This window comes from Microcebus murinus, chromosome 2 (genome assembly GCF_040939455.1).
Source record: "Microcebus murinus isolate Inina chromosome 2, M.murinus_Inina_mat1.0, whole genome shotgun sequence".
In the NCBI taxonomy this organism is placed as follows: domain Eukaryota; kingdom Metazoa; phylum Chordata; class Mammalia; order Primates; family Cheirogaleidae; genus Microcebus; species Microcebus murinus.
This window is the reverse complement of record NC_134105.1, coordinates 14,352,893-14,370,359: the sequence shown is the minus strand read 5'-3', so window position 1 is coordinate 14,370,359 and position 17,467 is coordinate 14,352,893. Positions and strand designations below refer to the sequence as shown.

The following is a 17,467-nucleotide window of genomic DNA, read 5'->3' as shown; positions in this document are numbered from 1 at the left end:
CGCCCGGCCTGTTTTCTTTTTTCTGAGACAGAATTATTCACACTTTAATGATTTTAAGAATGAGAATGATATTGTTGACGTCCTATGATTAAAAACAAAGCATTCCAACACTGATCCTTTGTTATTTTTATCTATTTTTTTTTTTTCCAGACAGAGTCTCACTGTATCACCCCTGGTAGAGTGCACTGGTGTCAGCCTAGCTCACAGCAACCTTGAACTCCTCAGATCAAGCAATCCTCCTGCCTCAGGCTCCCCAGTAGTAGGGACTACAGTCATGCACCACCATGCCTGGCTAATTTTTTCTATTTTTTATAGAGACGGGGGTCTCATACTTGCTAAGGATCATCTCAAACTCATGAACTCTAATGATTAATGTACACGTGTTTCTAGAACTTCTTCCCATCCTTCCCCACTCCCCAGGATAAAGAGGTCTCTGCTTGACTCTGCTCCTTCCAGCCCTCACTCTGGCCTCCCCAGACCAGTTCTTGGGCTTTTGTAAGAACTGCAGTGAGGGTAAGGGCTGGAAGAGAGCTTTGTGGGGAAGGGTTGAGATGCCAGAGATGGTTTGAGGCAAAAATGTGAGGCAATTTGTAATATGTGGAGCAGTGGATGGGGAAAGAAAAAAAAGAGAATTTTAAGAAGGATTGTTGATACAGTTATTTTGGAGAGCAATTTCACAGTTGATGAAGTTGACAATGAGCACGCCCTCTCACTCAACAACTCCATTTCTTAAATATACCTTAGGGAAATTCTCACACATGTGCACCTGGATACATGTCCAAGGACACCCACAGAAGTTCTGTTTGTTATCACAAAAACTGGCCCTGGTCTAAATGGCCATGAGCAGGGGATAAAGAATAGATAACTAGTGCTGTTATGCAATAGGCTACTCTGCAAACTAGCAGCCATGAGCTAGCAAAATATAAAGCAGCATGGCTAGACCTTAGAAGATAACGTTAAAGGGAAGCAGCAGGTTGCAGTATAATTCATACAGCATAAAATTGTGCGTGTATTTTTAAAAAGCAAAACAATGCAATATATTATATGTGGATGTTTATATATAAAAATATAATAGCACAGAATAGAAGGAAAACTACCAAACTCATTTTATCAGTCAGGATAGGTTAGGTCCATGCTGCTGCAACAAGCCACACCCAACATCTTAGTGGCTTGTGACAACAGAGTTTATTTCTTGGTTGTGTGACACATCCATCAGGGGTTGGCAGAGGCTCAACTCCAAATCTCCCACTCCGGGACCAGGCTGAGCAGCAGCCACCAGATGCCATGGCAGAGGGAATGACAGCTTGGCAAATTGCCCTGTCTCTCAAAGCTTCCACTTGGCCCAAGCAAGCCCCATGGCCAAACCCAGCTTCCAGGGGGCAGGCAGGCACTCACCTATTGTGTGCCCATAGGAATGCAATAATGTTTGCTGCACAACCCCACACCCAGCATGTGTGGACTTTTAGGAAGAGTACTAAGGAGCTTCCATCCGAACTATAATTATTATTTTTAAAAATATAGGGCCGGGCGCTGTGGCTCACGCCTGTAATCCTAGCTCTTGGGAGGCCGAGGCGGGCGGATTGCTCAAGGTCAGGAGTTCAAAACCAGCCTGAGCAAGAGCGAGACCCCGTCTCTACTATAAATAGAAAGAAATTAATTGGCCAACTGATATATATATAAAAAATTAGCCGGGCATGGTGGCGCATGCCTGTAGTCCCAGCTACCCGGGAGGCTGAGGCAGAAGGATCACTCGAGCCCAGGAGTGTGAGGTTGCTGTGAGCTAGGCTGACGCCACGGCACTCACTCTAGCCTGGACAACAAAGTGAGACTCTGTCTCAAAAAAAAAAAAAAAAAAAAAAAATATGAAGGAAAAATGTGAAACGTGTTAATTCAGAAGAGAGGACACCTACCTGGGTGTTTGCTATATTATTCTTCATTTTGTCCCTTTCTCAGATATAACCAAAAGTACAAATTTAAAGGGAGGGTCCAAATGGAACATTAATATAAAAAGTCATGTATTCCTGTCCTTGCTGGGACCACGTTTCCTCTCACGGTGTGCAGAACAAACAGCAGTAAAGGGATGCATCAGTGTCATGTTGCTCCTGTCTGCCAGCAGCAGCCCTTTAGACTTTAACAACGGCTTGCTGGGCTCAGCCCTGGTGTCTAGCACTGTGTGCACACCTGTGTGTGCACCTGTGTGTGCACCTGTGTGTGCACATGTGTGTGCATCTTCTCCCTCCCACAAAAGGGCTCTCCCTGAGGCTGTCTGACTCACTGCTGTGCTCCCCGCCCTGAACCTGCCACAAAGCAGGTACCTGGTAAATGTTTAATGAATGACTCCAGTATGCTCATTTCTCTTTAAATAATGAGCCACTTGAGGGCAGGAACCATGGCTTCTGCCTCCTCTGAGACAAGGAATGGATGTTTGTTGAATGAATGAATGACCACAGCCCTCCTTCCCTAGCCCATCAATGGAACAACAAAACACACAGTCCTTCCCACTCTACCATGAACCTCCTAAAGGGCTGGTAGGGTCAGTTTTTATGTACATCGTACCATGTTTTTATGTCTGCATTGAAAGGCAGGTGTGCTGTATACCCAGGTGACCAACTTATCCAAATTTTCCTGGGACTTTCCCAGTTTTAGCACTAAAAGTCCACTGTCCTAGGATTGCTCAGTCCAGGCAAACCAGGATGGTGGGTCACCCCATAGCAACCCCCTCTTCTCTCTGGGCCTCTCTTCTTCCTCACCTTCACATGAGAGGGCTGGATCTGGTCTTGTCTCTGTGTCTCTGATCTAAGATTTTAGGGATGGATCAGAGGGCCAGAGGCGAGCCAACAAAAGGAGAAAGAGTCAACTTGTGACTTTCCAAGAGATCTTTATTCTTTCTGAAGGACGTGGGATCACACTGCCAGCCGGCCTGGCTCCTAGTGGCTCGCTATGGTCTGGAAAAAGGTGGGGAGGACAGGATGGTCTAGTTAGGGCAGGGTTCTCGAGCCGCATGGAGCTGGGTTTAGCTCCCAGCCCCGGGTGACCCTGGAAGAGTGATGGGAACCCCCTGAGCCTGTGTCCTCGTCTGCATAGCTGGGGTCATGATGGACCTGACCTCGTGGGGTTCCCGATTAAACTATTCACTGAAGTTCTCCTCATAGTGCTCAGCGCAAGGGCAAGTGGTCTGTGAGCCGAAGCTATGACTGTGAGCACAGACGCCATTGGCGCTATGACACGTCCCCAGACGCTGTCTGACCCCTCCCTGCTCCTGGGCCCTGTCCCGGTGCTATCACACCTCCTCCTTGGTGCTCACTAGTCACCTGTCCCCACCAGGCAGGCCCCGTCTGCCATGTCTCTCTCCTCCATGACAAGAGAGGACAGGGTCAGAGGACACTGGATGAGATGAGGAAGTTGGCAGCAGTTCCAAGCTCCACCCAGAAGCCACCACGTTCTTGGGCCACGCTGTAGCAGGAAACCTCCCCAAACCCCCTGTGGAATGTCCCCAAGGGCCTCTCCACAACTGACTTTCTAGAGTCCTTTGGAGCCCTCCCCAGAGTCTGCTCTTTCTCACCCATCCCCTGGTAGAAGGGCCACCACCCTGTCCCCCTCACCTCCTCGATCCAGTCATTGAAGGCCGACACACGTGTGAACACCGTGGGCTTTTTGAGGGTGTTGCAGCCTTGGGAGGAAACAAAGCTGGCCACACCATGGACCTCCCAGGTGCCATCTGTCCCAGGGCAGTTGAGGGGTCCTCCAGAGTCACCCTGCAAGTGCAGAGAGGTTGAGGGGCTGAGCCATGTTGGAAGGTCAAGGAACTAGTCTCGAGCTTCCGTAACCCCCATGTTACTTGACCTCTCAGACTCAGTTTCTCTTTCGTGATGGGGAACAACCTGCCCAGAAGCTGTGAGGACTGAATTGGAGGATGGAAGGTCTTCGCATACCTGGGGACAGGACGCACCTGATACAGGTAGTCCCCGTCATTGACACCATGTCAGTTACTAACATTATGGTTCATACTCACTTATTATACAATGATCGTATTCCTAATGAGTAATTATGACGTCAGAACCACAGGGCTGACGTGACTTTAGAGGGCGTGGCCAGTGTCCTTGGCCTGTGTATGGGGAAGCCCGAGGACCAGAGCAGGATTGTGACTTGTTCCAGCTCAAGCCAGTGTGCGAGCTGGGACTGGAATCCAGGGTCCTGAGACCCAGGCCTGGCCTCTGTGTCTGGACTACGCTGATGTCCCCTAAGTCCTGCCCAGCCTGGAGGCTGAATGGAGCCCCAGGCAAGGTACCTCCTCCACCTCCCGGCAAATGGCAGAGACAGCCCGGGCCCTGCACCCCCGGCACCACCTGGGCAGGTAAGAGTGACTCACATTGCAGCCGGAGCGGACGTCCCCACCGGCACACACCATGGTCTTCTTCACACTGAAGCCCCACCAGGTCAACCTGGAGCAGTGCTTATAGTCCACCACGGGCAGCAGGGCCTGCTGCAGCTTGTCAGGGAGTGGCCCATTGGCTGTGGGAGTAGAGAGCACTGAGCAGGGGGCCTGGGAGAGCAGGGGGTAGGAACCCAGAGAAAGGGGCATTCAAGGCTGTCAGCTCTTTTATCTTTCTGCTGGTTTCATGGTCCTGCATGCTTTGTGCACCATACATCCCAGCCCCTGGTGCACGGGGGCACTAAAAAATGTCTAATGGAACATTCGTGTTTAGGAGGATGGAAGAGAAGGCTGCAGGTAGACAGAAATGGGAGAAAAGTTACATGAACCAGTCCTGGTGTGACCTTCAACCCCAGCGACCCAGCCCTGTCTTTTTGCCACTGTCCCTGTGACTGGCTAGAGAGTCAGTACGTACTAGAGAGACGGCCCCAGCCGGTGATGTAGCAGGGCTCCTCGTTGGGCAGGATGTCACCAGCCGGGGGGAGGGTGGCAACCTGGACAGCGTCTCCCAGCTGGGCGCTTTTCGAGAGCTTGATGAGGGCGATGTCATTGCTGGGGACGAGAGAAGAGTCTCAGGGCCTGGTCCTCCAGCTGGCCCAAGTCCAAGTGCCCCTTCCAGCCTTTGCTCCAGGCTGTTCCACCTCTGAGATGCCCTGAGGCTCCTTTGCCTCCCAATCCATTTTTCTTTTAAGATATTTGTGGGTAGAGGGGAGGAGGGGCATGGACAATACATGTAACCTTAACACTTATACCCCCATAATATACTAACATTTAAAAAAAAAAGAAAAAATTAAAAAAAGAAATTTGGGGGTGAGTGTCTCGCTATGTTACCTAGGCTGATTTTGAGCTCCTGGCCTTAAGCAATCCTTCCACCTTGGCCACCCAAAGTGCTGGGATCACAGGCATGAGCCATCGCACCCAGCCAAAGCCTACACTGCTACAGCACCCGGCATTCCCAAGCAGTGTCCCACGCAGGTACGACCCAACCCGCCCCTGCTTAGCGAGATCGCTCGAGACTGGGCACGTTCAGGGTGGTGTGGCTGTAGAGCAAGTCCACTCCTAAGGCTCAGCGACTTTAACAAGCTCTTCCAGCCCCTTCACTCATGCTGACCCTTCACCTTCACAGTTGTCCTCTGCTTATACCCCAGTGGGTCGCACAGTATCAGAATCACCTGGAGGGCGTGTTAGACACAGATTGCTGGGTCCCAGCCCAGAGCCGCTGATGCAGTGGGTGTGGACTGAGGCCCAAGAATCCAACCAGAATTTCTATCTGGTTCCCAGGTGATGCTGATGCTGGGGGCCAGGGGCCACACTGTGAGAGCCAGTGCTGTCCTCATCTGCCAGCGTGTCACTCAGCCATCCCACCTGGGTCTCACTTTTCTCTCTCCTTCCCTAGCAGCCCTGTGGAGGTGGGTCGGGGTCTGGGTCTTTCCCTCTAGGGTGCATGTTCAGGGGTTTTGGACCCTTCTGTGACCCACTCGCCCAAAAAAGATGAGTCGCTCAGACTTACAGTTTTGCCTACAATTGTCTTAAGTTGGTCTCCTTGACCTTCACCACCACCCAGGAAGCCCTGGTTCTCGGTCACCTTTCACAGATGGCAGAGCTGAGGGCCAGATAAAGCCAGTGACTTGTCCCAGCCACAAGAGGGTTAGTGCTGGAGCCCGACTCTCGGGCCAGTGCTCCTCCATGCGCTGTCCCCACTGGCTGTCGAATGGAACAGGCCTGGCCTTGGGAGACGGGTGCCAGAGGAGTGTTGGGCTCTGAAGCCAACTAGCCACCTGGTCTTCGGGGAGATCTTGGCCCCCTGGGTCCTAGTGTCCCCTCTGGAGGGAGACTGGTTTGGTGGCAATGGTCTTTTTTTTTTTTTTTGAGACAGAATGTAGTTCTGGTGCCCAGTTTAGAGTACAATGGCCACAGCCTAACTCACAGCAACCTGAAACACTTGAAGTGTTCCTTCAAGTGTTTGAAGCCAAGGGATCCTTCTGCCTTGGCTTCCCTAGTAGATGGACTACAGGTACACACAATGAGGATTGGCTAATGTTTTCTATTTATAGTAGAGATGGTGTCTTGCTTTTGCTTAGGTTGGTCTCAAACTCATCACCTCAAGTGATCCTCTCACTTTGGCCTGCCAGAGTGCTAGGATTACAGGCGTGAGCCACTGCACCCACCCAGCCTAATGTCCATCGTCCTTACAGGTTCTGCTGGCTCCAGCTCTCAGCACGTGGGACCAGGACACAGGCTGCAGGATCCAGCCCCACTGTCCCTGGGAGCCTCCGGAGGTTCCGCTATGGGTCATGGCAGAACGAGTAGAGGAGTCCTGATTCCAGGCCTGGGTATTTACTTACCCACGGCTCACATATGTGGGGTTCCAGTTGGGGTGCACGAAGATGTCCTCATTGTTGATGGGGATCACCTGCTCGGAGCCCTCCTCCTCAGACTGGTCGTACTCGCCCAGCACCACCCGGTAAGTCCGGCCGCTCCTGCCAGGAGAGAGGAGGTCAGTCTGGGTAACCTCCCTCATTCCTGTAGTCACCCAGTGTCCCCAGCTGCCTGGATCTCATGCAGGGACAGGGCAAGTGAGAGAACTCACGAGATGCAGTGACCCGCAGTCATGACCCAGTCCACGGCGATGAGGGTGCCGCCACAGGTGTGGTAGAAGGCTCCGTCACGCTCATACTGTAGGGAGATCTGGTGCCCAAGCACGAGAGAGCCTCAGTGGTCTGTACCCCACAGCTGTTTACGTTGTGCACTGTGCGACTCTAGTGAGTGCCATTCACACAGAAAACAGTGCCCCTTCTGAAATGTGCAGTGCACAACTACACAGCTGCCTGGGGTGGGCCTGCCATTTTTCCACTGGAATCACATCCTGATTCTCCAAAGCTTCCACACCCCAAGCCTGTGACCTCCAGGGCTTCCCACATTCTCTTCCCTCTAAAGCACCCCCAATCCTTGGGTCTCTTGAGAGCCCCAAGGCCCTCTGTGCTGTCAGGTCCCCGTTCTTCTGGACCTCAGATCTTTCCAGGGCTCTCGGGCCTCTGGAGCAGCACAGCTCACCCGAGTGCTTTGCCTGTCGTCCCAGTCCCTGCACCTTCTCGTGCTCAAACGCTCCCTCTAAGCCGGGGTGGCAAACTGTGGCCGTGGGCAGACCTGGCTTGGGGTGTGTTTTAGCACATGAAGACCTCCTGGAACACAGTCACACCGCTCATTCCTGTGTAGCCTACGGCTGCTTTCCGGCTACAGTGGCGGGGTAGGTCATTGCCATGGAAACCTGGTGGCCGGCAGCATGGAGAATATTTACTCTCCGGTCCCTTACAGAAGCTGCTCGCTGGCCCAATCCAATAGAACCTTCTGTGATTATGGAAATGCTCCATATCTTTGCTGTCCTATATGACATCCACTAGCTACACGTGGTTATTGAGTTCGAAATATGGCTAGGACCAAAGAATTGACTTTTTAACATTATTTAATTTAAATTAATTTAAATTTAATTAGCCACTTGTGGCTAATGGCTGCTCTGCGACAGTATGGCAAGTCCAGCCCTCTGTGCTTCCCTCCGCTGGCCTCTGCAAAGCCCTCAACCCCTTATTGCTGGAAGCACTTATGGCTCTGTTATTCGATTCAAGGGATCTAGAAATGAGTCCCTCAAAATCTCCTTCCCTAAACACAGTGCCTGAAATTCCACTATTGTGCCAACCCATTGAATTAAGCGTTACCTTCACCCTAGATTCCACTGTTATTTTTATTTTTTAGAGATAAGAACTCACTCTGTTACCCAGGCTAGATTTCTGTGGTGCCATTATAGCTCACAGCAACCTCAAACTCCAGAGCTCAAGTGATCCTCCAACCACAGGCCTCCATGTAGATGGGAGTACAGGTAGGCACCACCAGGTCGAGCTAATTTTTAGATTTTTGTAGAGACGGGATCTCACCATGTTGGTTTAGGATTGTGTTGAATTCTTGGCCCCAAGTTATCCTTCTGCTTCAGTCTTCCAAAGTGCTGGGATTATAGGCGTGTTCCACCATACCCAGCCCCAGGTTCCACTTTTAACTTGCAAACAGCACAGTGAGGACTACAGATGGACGGGGCAAAACCTCCATGAGGAGTAGGTTGGCCACCGTTTCGTGGCCTTGCAAGCTGAAGTGGATATTGAAAAGGCAGCAATGGTGCCAAGACCAGATCCCTTGCCATCCCAGCTCAGGGTCCAGAGCCCATGGTGGGAATTAGTGTAGCTGGCATTGTTCTTACCTGCCAGGGCCAGCTGTAGGGGACTGCATCCTCACCATTGACAACTCGGCTACCGGGCTTGTAGGCAGGTTGGACATGGGCTGTGGCTACAAAGGAGAATAGAGGTGTCAATTAGCCACAAGGTCCCCCGAAAGGAAAGAGGAAGCCAGGGTCCCAGTCCTAGCTGTGGCACAAACTGGCTGTGTGACCTTGTGCAAGCCCCTTTCCCTCTCTGGACCTCAGGAGCCACAGATGGACAGTGAGCATTTGCACTAGGGCAGGGGTTTCCAGAGTCCCAGCAGTCCAGGGAGACAGATGAAAATGTGGCCTCCTTCCATGGGAGGATTGAGGAGGTGGATACACTTAGAACAGTGCCTGGGCCCTCAAAAAGTGATTGCTATTGTGATAAAGAGTGCAGGCTTTGGTCTGGGCGTGGTGGCTCGCACCTGTAATCCTAGCACTCTGGGAGGTTGAGTGGGCAGGATTGCTGAAGGTCAGGAGTTGGAGACCAGCCTGAGAAGAGCGAGACCCTGTCTCTACTAAAAACAGAAAGAAATTAGCTGGACAACTAACAATATATAGAAAAAATTAGCTGGGCATAGTGACGCATCCCTGTAGTCCCAGCTATTCAGGAGGCTGGGGAAGGAGGATCACCTGAACCCAGAAGTTTGAGGTTGGTGTAATCTAAGCTGACGCCATGGCACTCTAGCCCAGGCAACAGAGCAAGATGCTGTTTCAAAAAAAAAATAGTGGAGACTTTGAGGGAAGACTGCCTGGGTTTAAAGTATAGTTCTGCCTTTTGTTCTAGGATGAGCTACTTGTCTGAAGTGTCAGTTTCCCAATCTCTAAAATGGGGACAATAATAGTGCTGACCTCACCAAGACGTTACGAGAATTCTTTCTTTTTTTTTTTTTTTTTTTTTGAGACTGTCACCTTGGCTAGAGTGCAATCGTGTCATCATAGTTCACTGCAAACTCAAAATCCTGGGCAAGGGATTCTCCTGCCTCAGCCACTGGGATTATAGGTACACACCATTATGCGTCACTAATTTTTTTCTATTTTTCTTAGAGACAGGGTCTTGCTCTTGCTGAGACTGGTCACGAACTCTTGGCCTCAAGCAATCCTCTCATCTTGTCCTCCCTAAGTGCTAGAACTACAGGAGTGAGCCACCACACGGCGCCCAACATGAGATTTAAAAAGAAAAAAAAAATCCTTGGAATTCTGCCTAGTATATAGTAAACACTCGATAAATGTTATCTGTAACCAAATGTTATCTGCCAGTCAAGGGAGGCTGCCTGGAAGAGGTGGCCCTAAGCTGAAATGTAATACGGAGAAAGACCAGGAATGGGCTAGATCACAGGATACGGAGCCAGGTGGGCTGGGGGAGGTGTAAGAGGACAGTTGGAGTTTGAAGGAAGCAGAAGAGAGGAAATTCCAACCCAAGCAGTTTAACCACAGAGCCCCAATTCTTTTTTTTTTTTTTTTTTTTTTTTTTTTGAGACAGAGTCTCACTTTGTTGCCCAGGCTAGAGTGAGTGCCGTGGCGTCAGCCTAGCTCACAGCAACCTCAAACTCCTGGGCTCGAGTGATCCTTCTGCCTCAGCCTCCCGGGTAGCTGGGACTACAGGCATGCACCACCATGCCCGGCTAATTTTTTATATATATATCAGTTGGCCAATTAATTTCTTTCTATTTATAGTAGAGACGGGGTCTCGCTCTTGCTCAGGCTGGTTTTGAACTCCTGACCTTGAGCAATCCGCCCGCCTCGGCCTCCCAAGAGCTAGGATTACAGGCGTGAGCCACAGCGCCCGGCCCAGAGCCCCAATTCTTAACCACCATACTTTGTTGCCTGCCCCAGCGAGCTCTCCCGCCATAGCCCTTTGGGTGCTCCCAGTGTGTCCTGAGCTGGTCCATGCACGGCTTCCCCCCTGCTCTCCTGCTCTGCACCGAGCCCACAGCCCCTGCAGTCTGCCCCAGCTACAAGCTGAGAGCCCTCCTACCCGACCAGGCGTTGGGTGTCACGGGACCCGGGGTGGGAGGTAGATTTCTGGAGTCCTAGCCCAGTGCACACAGCGAGCGCAGACGCAGGCTGGGGGCTTACCAAGAGCCACAGATAAGAGGGAGCTCAGCAGCCAGAGCATCGTGACCTCTGAGATGATAGAGTGACGCAGAGCCTGGCGCTCTAATATAGGGCTGAAGACAGGCCAGGGGGTGGAGGGGGACTGGGCCCCTTCCCAGAACAGGTGGTGGAACACCAGGTCTCCCATGGATCAAGGCCACAGCTGCCACCCGCTGCAGGTGCAGGAGTGACAGCCAACGGAAGGACCCAGGGTTCCCTCCAACACGTGGCTGCACAGGTGGCACTGAAAGACCAATGGATAAAGGCAGCAGGAAGGAAAGTTCCCGTGAGGACAAGAAGGCCTCTTTGAGAAAGGACATGGGTGCTGGAACTAGTCCGACCTGGGTTCAAACCCTGGTTCTGCCACCTCCAAGCTCTGTGACCTTGGGCACATGGCCTAACCTCTCTGAGCCTCAAGTTTCTCATCTCTAACATGGAATCATTGTTAGTACCCACCGCCATGGAAAACTTGTGTTGAGCACTTTCTCTCTGTGCATCAGGCGCTGCTGTGGGGAGGGCAGCTACGAGAAATGCAGGTCCCAGCCCCCCTAGGGCTTCAATCTAGTCGGGGAGACAATGACACATCTACACAAGTAAATAGAGGCTATTTCTGGTTGTGGTGGTGGGTTCTATGAAGGGAATGGACCGTGGGTGATTGGGCTGGGAATAAGAGTCACTAGATTAGGTGGGGGCCAGGGAAAGTGACATTTGGTCTGAGAGGGTCATATCTGATCGAGACCGGAGGATGAGTAAACGCCAGCCAGGGGGCAGGAGAAGGGAAGGGGGGGACAGCAATTCTAAGGTCTGGGGGCAGGAAGGGACCTGGTTTGTTCCAGAAAAGGGAGGCCAGTGTGGCTGGATCTTAGTCATCACAGAGGTGGTGGGAGATGAGGTCAAAAAGCAGGTGACGACTAATGCTGAGTTGACACATGATCGAGCAGTTCCACTGCTAGGTGCACATCTGTGAGAACATCCTGCATATGTGCCCCAGGGGACGTGCTCGAGAATGTTCTGTTCACAGGAGCCATGTCCTCAAACCTCAATAGCATACCCCTGTAATATTCTGAAAAAAATAAATATATTTTAAAAAACATTTTTAAAGAATATATACGATAGGATGGGTACGGTGGCTCATTCCTGTAATCCTGGCACTCTTGGAGGCCAAGGCAGGAGGATGGCTTGAGGTCAGGAGTTTGAGACCAGCCTGAGCAAGAGCAAGACCCCATCTCTACTAAAAATAGAAAGAAATTAGCCAAACAACTAAAAAATATATAGAAAAAATTAGCCGGGCATGGTGGCACATACCTGTAGTCCCAGCTACTTGGGAGGCTGAGGCAGAAGGATCCCTTGAGCCCAGGAGTTTGAGGTTGCTGTGAGCTAGGCTGACGCCATGGCACCGGCAACAAAGGGAGACTTGGTCTCAAAAAAAAAAAAAAGAAAAAGAATATATAGGATAATATAATATATCTATGATCTCAGATTAGAGGTTTATTTTACAAGGCACAGAAACTGCTAATAAAAAATGATAAATATGACTATATTATGAATAAATCAATAAATTGTAATGCCAGGCGTGGTGGCTCACGCCTGTAATCCTAGCACTATGGGAGGCCGAGGCAGGTGGATCGCTTGAGGTCAGAAGTTTGAAACCACCCTGAGCAAGAGTGAGATCCTGTCTCTACTATAAATAGAAAGAAATTTATTGGCCATCTGATATATATAGAAAAAATTAGCTGGGCATGGTGGAACATGCCTGTAGTCCCAGCTACTGGGGAGGCTGAGGCAGCAGGATTGCTTGAGCCCAGGAGTTTGAGGTTGCTGTGATCTAGGCTGACACCACAGCACTCTAGCCCAGGCAACAGAGTGAGACTCTGTCTCAAAAAAAAAAAAAAAATGTAAGATAGACATAGCATATTCACCCAATTGAATATTAATCAGCCCTTCAAAAGAGTGAATGACATTGAGATGCCTTATGTAGATAATTCTGAAAAATATAAGTTAAGGAGGAAAAAAATGTAGTAATAGGGCTCAGAAGATTAAATGTAGTTTAATACACTTTTTAAAGAATTAAAAACTAAAAATTTATTTATTTCTTATTTATATTTTTTCTAAGGGCATGAGCCAGGCAACAATTGAATATTTAAAATAACCTTTTTAAGGAATACAAATAAGTGGATAAAACTATATTCAAGGCCGGGCGCTGTGGCTCATGCCTGTAATCCTAGCTCTTGGGAGGCCGAGGCGGGCGGATTGCTCAAGGTCAGGAGTTCAAAACCAGCCTGAGCAAGAGCGAGACCCCGTCTCTACTATAAATAGAAAGAAATTAATTGGCCAATTGATATATATAGAAAAAAAAAATTAGCCGGGCATGGTGGCACATGCCTGTAGTCCCAGCTACTCGGGAGGCTGAGGCAGGAGGATTGCTTGAGCCCAGGAGTTTGAGGTTGCTGTGAGCTAGGCTGACGCCATGGCACTCACTCTAGCCTGAGCAACAAAGTGAGACTCTGTCTCAAAAAAAAAAAAAAAAAAAACTATATTCAAAGGGAAGCAGAGGCACAATGAACACAGCACCCTGGATGACAGCTGGCTCAAGGATGGAAGTGGGGAGACAGGGATAGATTAGATGTTGCTAGAAGTTCTTGCTTTGTTTTGACAGTTTTTGTTTTGGCTTTATTGAAGGCTAATTTACATATATAAAATTCTCCAAATATCATTGTAAACTTTTTTCGTTTTCTATTTTTTTTCTTTAGACAGTCTGACTCTGTTGCCCAGACTAAAGTGCCATGGTGTCAGCCTAGCTCACAGCAACCTCAAACTCCTGGGCTCAAACGATCCTTCTGCTTCAGCCTCCCAAGTGGCTGGAACTACAGGCATGTGCCACCATGCCCGGCTAATTTTTTCTATATATTTTTAGTTGGCCAATTAATTTCTTTCTATTTTTAGTAGAGACGGGATCTCGCTTTGCTCAGGCTAGTTTTGAACTCCTGACCTTGAGTGATCCTCCCACCTTGGCCTCCCAGAGTGCTAGGATTACAGGCATGAGCCACCATGCCCAGCCTAAACTTATTTCTTGAGACAAGGTCTCCTTTAGTCACCAGGGCTAGAGTGCCCTGGCATCATCATAGCTCACAGCAACCTCAAAGGCCTGAACTCAAGCAATCCTCCTGCCTCAGCCTCCCGAGTACCTGGAACTACAGGCACTTGCCACCACACCAGGCTAACTTTTCTGTTTTTAGTAGAGACGGGGTCTTGCTTTTGCTAAGGGTGGTCTTGAACTCCTGTGCTCAAGTGATCCTCCCACCTTGGCCTCCCAGAGTGCTAGGATTATAGGCATAAGCCACCAGGCCTGACTAAAAATGGAATTGTTGACTTTTAGGGTTAAAAGGATGAATTTTTGACACTTCAATGATTTCAAAATGAGAATAAAATTGTTGACATATGATTAAAAATAGAGCATTGCAACCCCACTCTTTTATTATTTTTATCTTTTTATTTTTCTTTTGAGACCAAGTCTTGCTCTGTCACCCTGGTAGAGTGCGCTGTCATTGTAGCTCACAGCAACCTCAAACTCCTGGGCTGAAGCGATCCTGTGGCCTCAGCTTCCCCTAGTAGCAGGGACTACAGGCACTCGCCACCACACCCGGCTAATTTTTCTATCTTTTTTTTAGAGACAGGGTTCCTCTCTGTAACCCAGGTTAGAGTGCAGTGGCATCATCATAGCTCATTGCATTCTTAAACTCCTTGGCTCAAGTAATCCTCCTGCCTCAGCATTCAAAGTAGCTGGGACACAGGCACAAGCAACTACACCAGGCTAATTTTTCTATTTTTTGTAGAGACTGGGTTTCAATCTTGCTAAGGCTGGTCTCAAACTCCTGGCCTTAAACGATCCTCTTACTGTGGCCTCCCAGAGTGCTAGGATTACAGGCCTGAGCCACCTCGCCTAGCCTATTTTTTATCATTTAAAAAATTATTTTAGCCCTATACCTTGATGATAATACCTTTATTATTTTTAAAGGGGATTAGAAGTATTGACATTATGCTTTTCCAAAAATGAGATTGTTGATTTTTCATGATTTAGAAACCAAAACCGTCCTGTCTTGGTGGCTCACTCCTGTAATCCTAGCACACTGGGAGGCTGAGGCAGGAAGATCGCCTGAGGTGAGTAGTTGGAGACCAGCCTGAGCAAGACTGAGACCCCATCTCTACTGAAACTAGAAAATATTAGTAGGGCGTCGTGGTATCCACCTATAGTACCAGCTACTTAGGAGGCTGAGGCAGGAGGATCACTTAAGCCCAGGCCTTTGAGGTTGCTGTGAGCTATGATGATGTCACTGCACTCTAGCTGGGGCAACTGAGGGAGACTGTGTAAAAAAGAAAGAAAGAAAGAAGACAAAAGAATAAAAATTGTTGGCTTTGACACTCTAATCATTACTCAAAAAATTTTTGGAGTCTATGGGTTTTAAATGATATGAATTGTTGAAACATGGAGATTTAAAACCAGGCAATTGGGAAGATAGGAAATGTGGGGGCAGAGGAGACACAATTTAAAAATTTAAAACATAAAAATAAAAAAATAAAAACAGGAAAATTGAATTGTTGGCTAACTTGTTGGCAGTTCCAGCAAGGTCTCCTGACTGTCTGCTACCTGTGTGTGGTGAGAACCGAGTCCTACCAGCTCCAGCCCCCCCTGAGGCTGGTACAGGTCCCCGGGGCCCACTGGCCAGCCAGGTTGTGGGAGTCCACACATCCCACCGCCCCTGACCCTGAAAAACTCTGGAGAATCATCCACAGGCCTTTCCCTGGCTCCCTGGGAGGAAGTGGACACTCGGCCCTTGCAACCCTGCTGTGCCTTGGCAGGGCCTGACAACTCCATGTCACCAGGTGGGTTCTGAGTCAATAAAAAGGGTTAAGGTATGTGAGTTTCTAGAACTTCCTCCCATCCCCCCCCCACTCCCCAGGATGCAGAGGTCTCTGCTCTGCTTGACTCTGCTCCTTCCAGCCCTCACTCTGGCCTCCCCAGACCAGTTCTTGGGCTTTTGTAAGAGCCGCAGTGAGGGGAAGGGCTGGGGAAGAGTGTTGTGGGGAATGGTTGAGATGCCAGGGGTGGTTGTGGAGAAAAGTGTGAGGCAATTTATAATATGTGGGGGCAGTGGATGGGAAAAGAAAAAAAGGGAATTTTAAGAAGGATTGCTGATACACCTATTGTGGAGAGCAATATGGCAATTGATGAAGTGGACAATGACCACACCCTCCCACTCAGCAACTCCAGTTCTTGGACTATACCTAGAGAAACTCTCACTCATGGCCACCTGGAGACATGTCCAAGGACACCCACTGAAGGTCTATAATTACAAAAGAGTGGCCCTGTTCTAAATGGCCATGAACAGGGGATAAAGGACAATAACTAGTGTTGTTACACAACAGGCTACTCTGCAAACCAGCAGCCATGAGCTAGCGACATGTAAGCAGCATGGCCAGACCTCAAAAACATAACGTTAAAGGGAGGTAGCAGGTTGCAGGACAACCCACACGGCATGAAGCTGGGCATGCATTTTTTAAAAACAAAACAATGCATTTTATTATATATGGGTGTTTATATTTATGATAAAAATATGACAGCACAGAGCAAAAGGATAAACACCAAACTCATTTTATCAGTCAGGATAGGTTAGGTCCATGCTGCTGTAACAAACCACACCCAACATCTTAGTGGCTTGTGACAACAGAGTTTATTTCTTGGTTGTGTGACACATCCATCAGGGGTTGGCAGAGGCTCCACTCCACATCTCCCACTCCGGGACCAGGCTGAGCAGCAGCCACCAGATGCCATGGCAGAGGGAATGACAGCTTGGCAAATTGCCCTGTCTCTCAAAGCTTCCCCTTGGCCCAAGCAAGCCCCATGGCCAAACCCAGCTTCCAGGGGGCAGGCAGGCGCTCACCTACTATGTGCCCATAGGAATGCAGTAATGTTTGCTGCACAACCCCACACCCAGCATGTGTGGACTTTTAGGAAGAGTACTACTAAGGGGCTTCCATCTTAACTATAATTATTATTTTAAGAAATGTGAAACCTGTTAATTCTGAAGGGAGGATACCTACCTGGTATTTCCTATATTATTCTTCATGTTGTCCCTTTTTCAGTTGTAACCGAAGGTAAAAATTAAAAATTTATTTTTTATTTTTTTGAGACAGAGTCTGGCTCTGTCACCTGGGCTAGACTCCCATGGTGTGAGCCTAGCTCACACCAACCTCAAATTCCTGGACTCAAACCATCCTCCTGCCTCAGCCTCCTGAGTAGCTGGGACTATAGGCATGAGCCTCCACACCCAGCTCATTTCTCTAGATTTAGTGGAGACGGGGGTCTCCCTCTTGATCAGGCTAGTCTCGTACTCCTGACCTCAAGCGATCCTCCCGCCTCAGCCTCCCAGAGTGCCAGGATTACAGGTATAAGCCACTACCCCTGGCCCAAAAGTACAGTTTTTAAAGGGGACGTACAAATGGACCATTAATATGAAAAACATGTGCCTGCTCTTGTTGGGACCACGTTTCCTCTCACAGTGTGCAGGAGAAACTTGGTAAAGGGATGCATCAGTGTCATGTTGCTTCTGTCTGCCAGCAGCAGCCCTTTAGACTTCAGCAACAGCTCCAGCCTTGTGTCTAGCATTGTGCGTGTACCTGTGTGTGTACCTGCG

The 17,467-nt window shown here is 49.3% G+C and overlaps 1 protein-coding gene across 1 annotated transcript; it reads right to left on the bottom strand.

Moving 5' to 3' along the window:
* Positions 1-2,861: 2,861 nt before the first annotated feature.
* On the bottom strand, positions 2,862-10,938 carry LOC105873632 (chymotrypsin-like elastase family member 3B). The gene is made up of 8 exons (XM_076010576.1): positions 10,758-10,938; positions 8,679-8,764; positions 7,023-7,120; positions 6,778-6,912; positions 4,848-4,984; positions 4,370-4,512; positions 3,603-3,755; positions 2,862-2,945 (listed from the first exon to the last, which is right to left on the bottom strand). The coding sequence occupies exons 1-8, from the start codon at positions 10,921-10,923 to the stop codon at positions 2,928-2,930; spliced, it is 936 nt and encodes a 311-aa protein (XP_075866691.1). The 5' UTR covers positions 10,924-10,938; the 3' UTR covers positions 2,862-2,927.
* Positions 10,939-17,467: the final 6,529 nt, after the last annotated feature.

What these genes read in the sequence shown, in the direction of transcription:
- LOC105873632 (XM_076010576.1), bottom strand. Translation starts at nt 10,923, where the DNA reads ATGGGAGACCTGGTGTTCCACCACCTGTTCTGGGAAGGGGCCCAGTCC. An exon ending in CCCACATATGTGAGCCGTGG is followed by an intron (nt 4,985 to 6,777) that starts GTAAGTAAATAC and finishes TCTCGTCCCCAG; the next exon opens with CAATGACATCGCCCTCATCA. An exon ending in ACGTCCGCTCCGGCTGCAAT is followed by an intron (nt 3,756 to 4,369) that starts GTGAGTCACTCT and finishes CTGCACTTGCAG; the next exon opens with GGTGACTCTGGAGGACCCCT.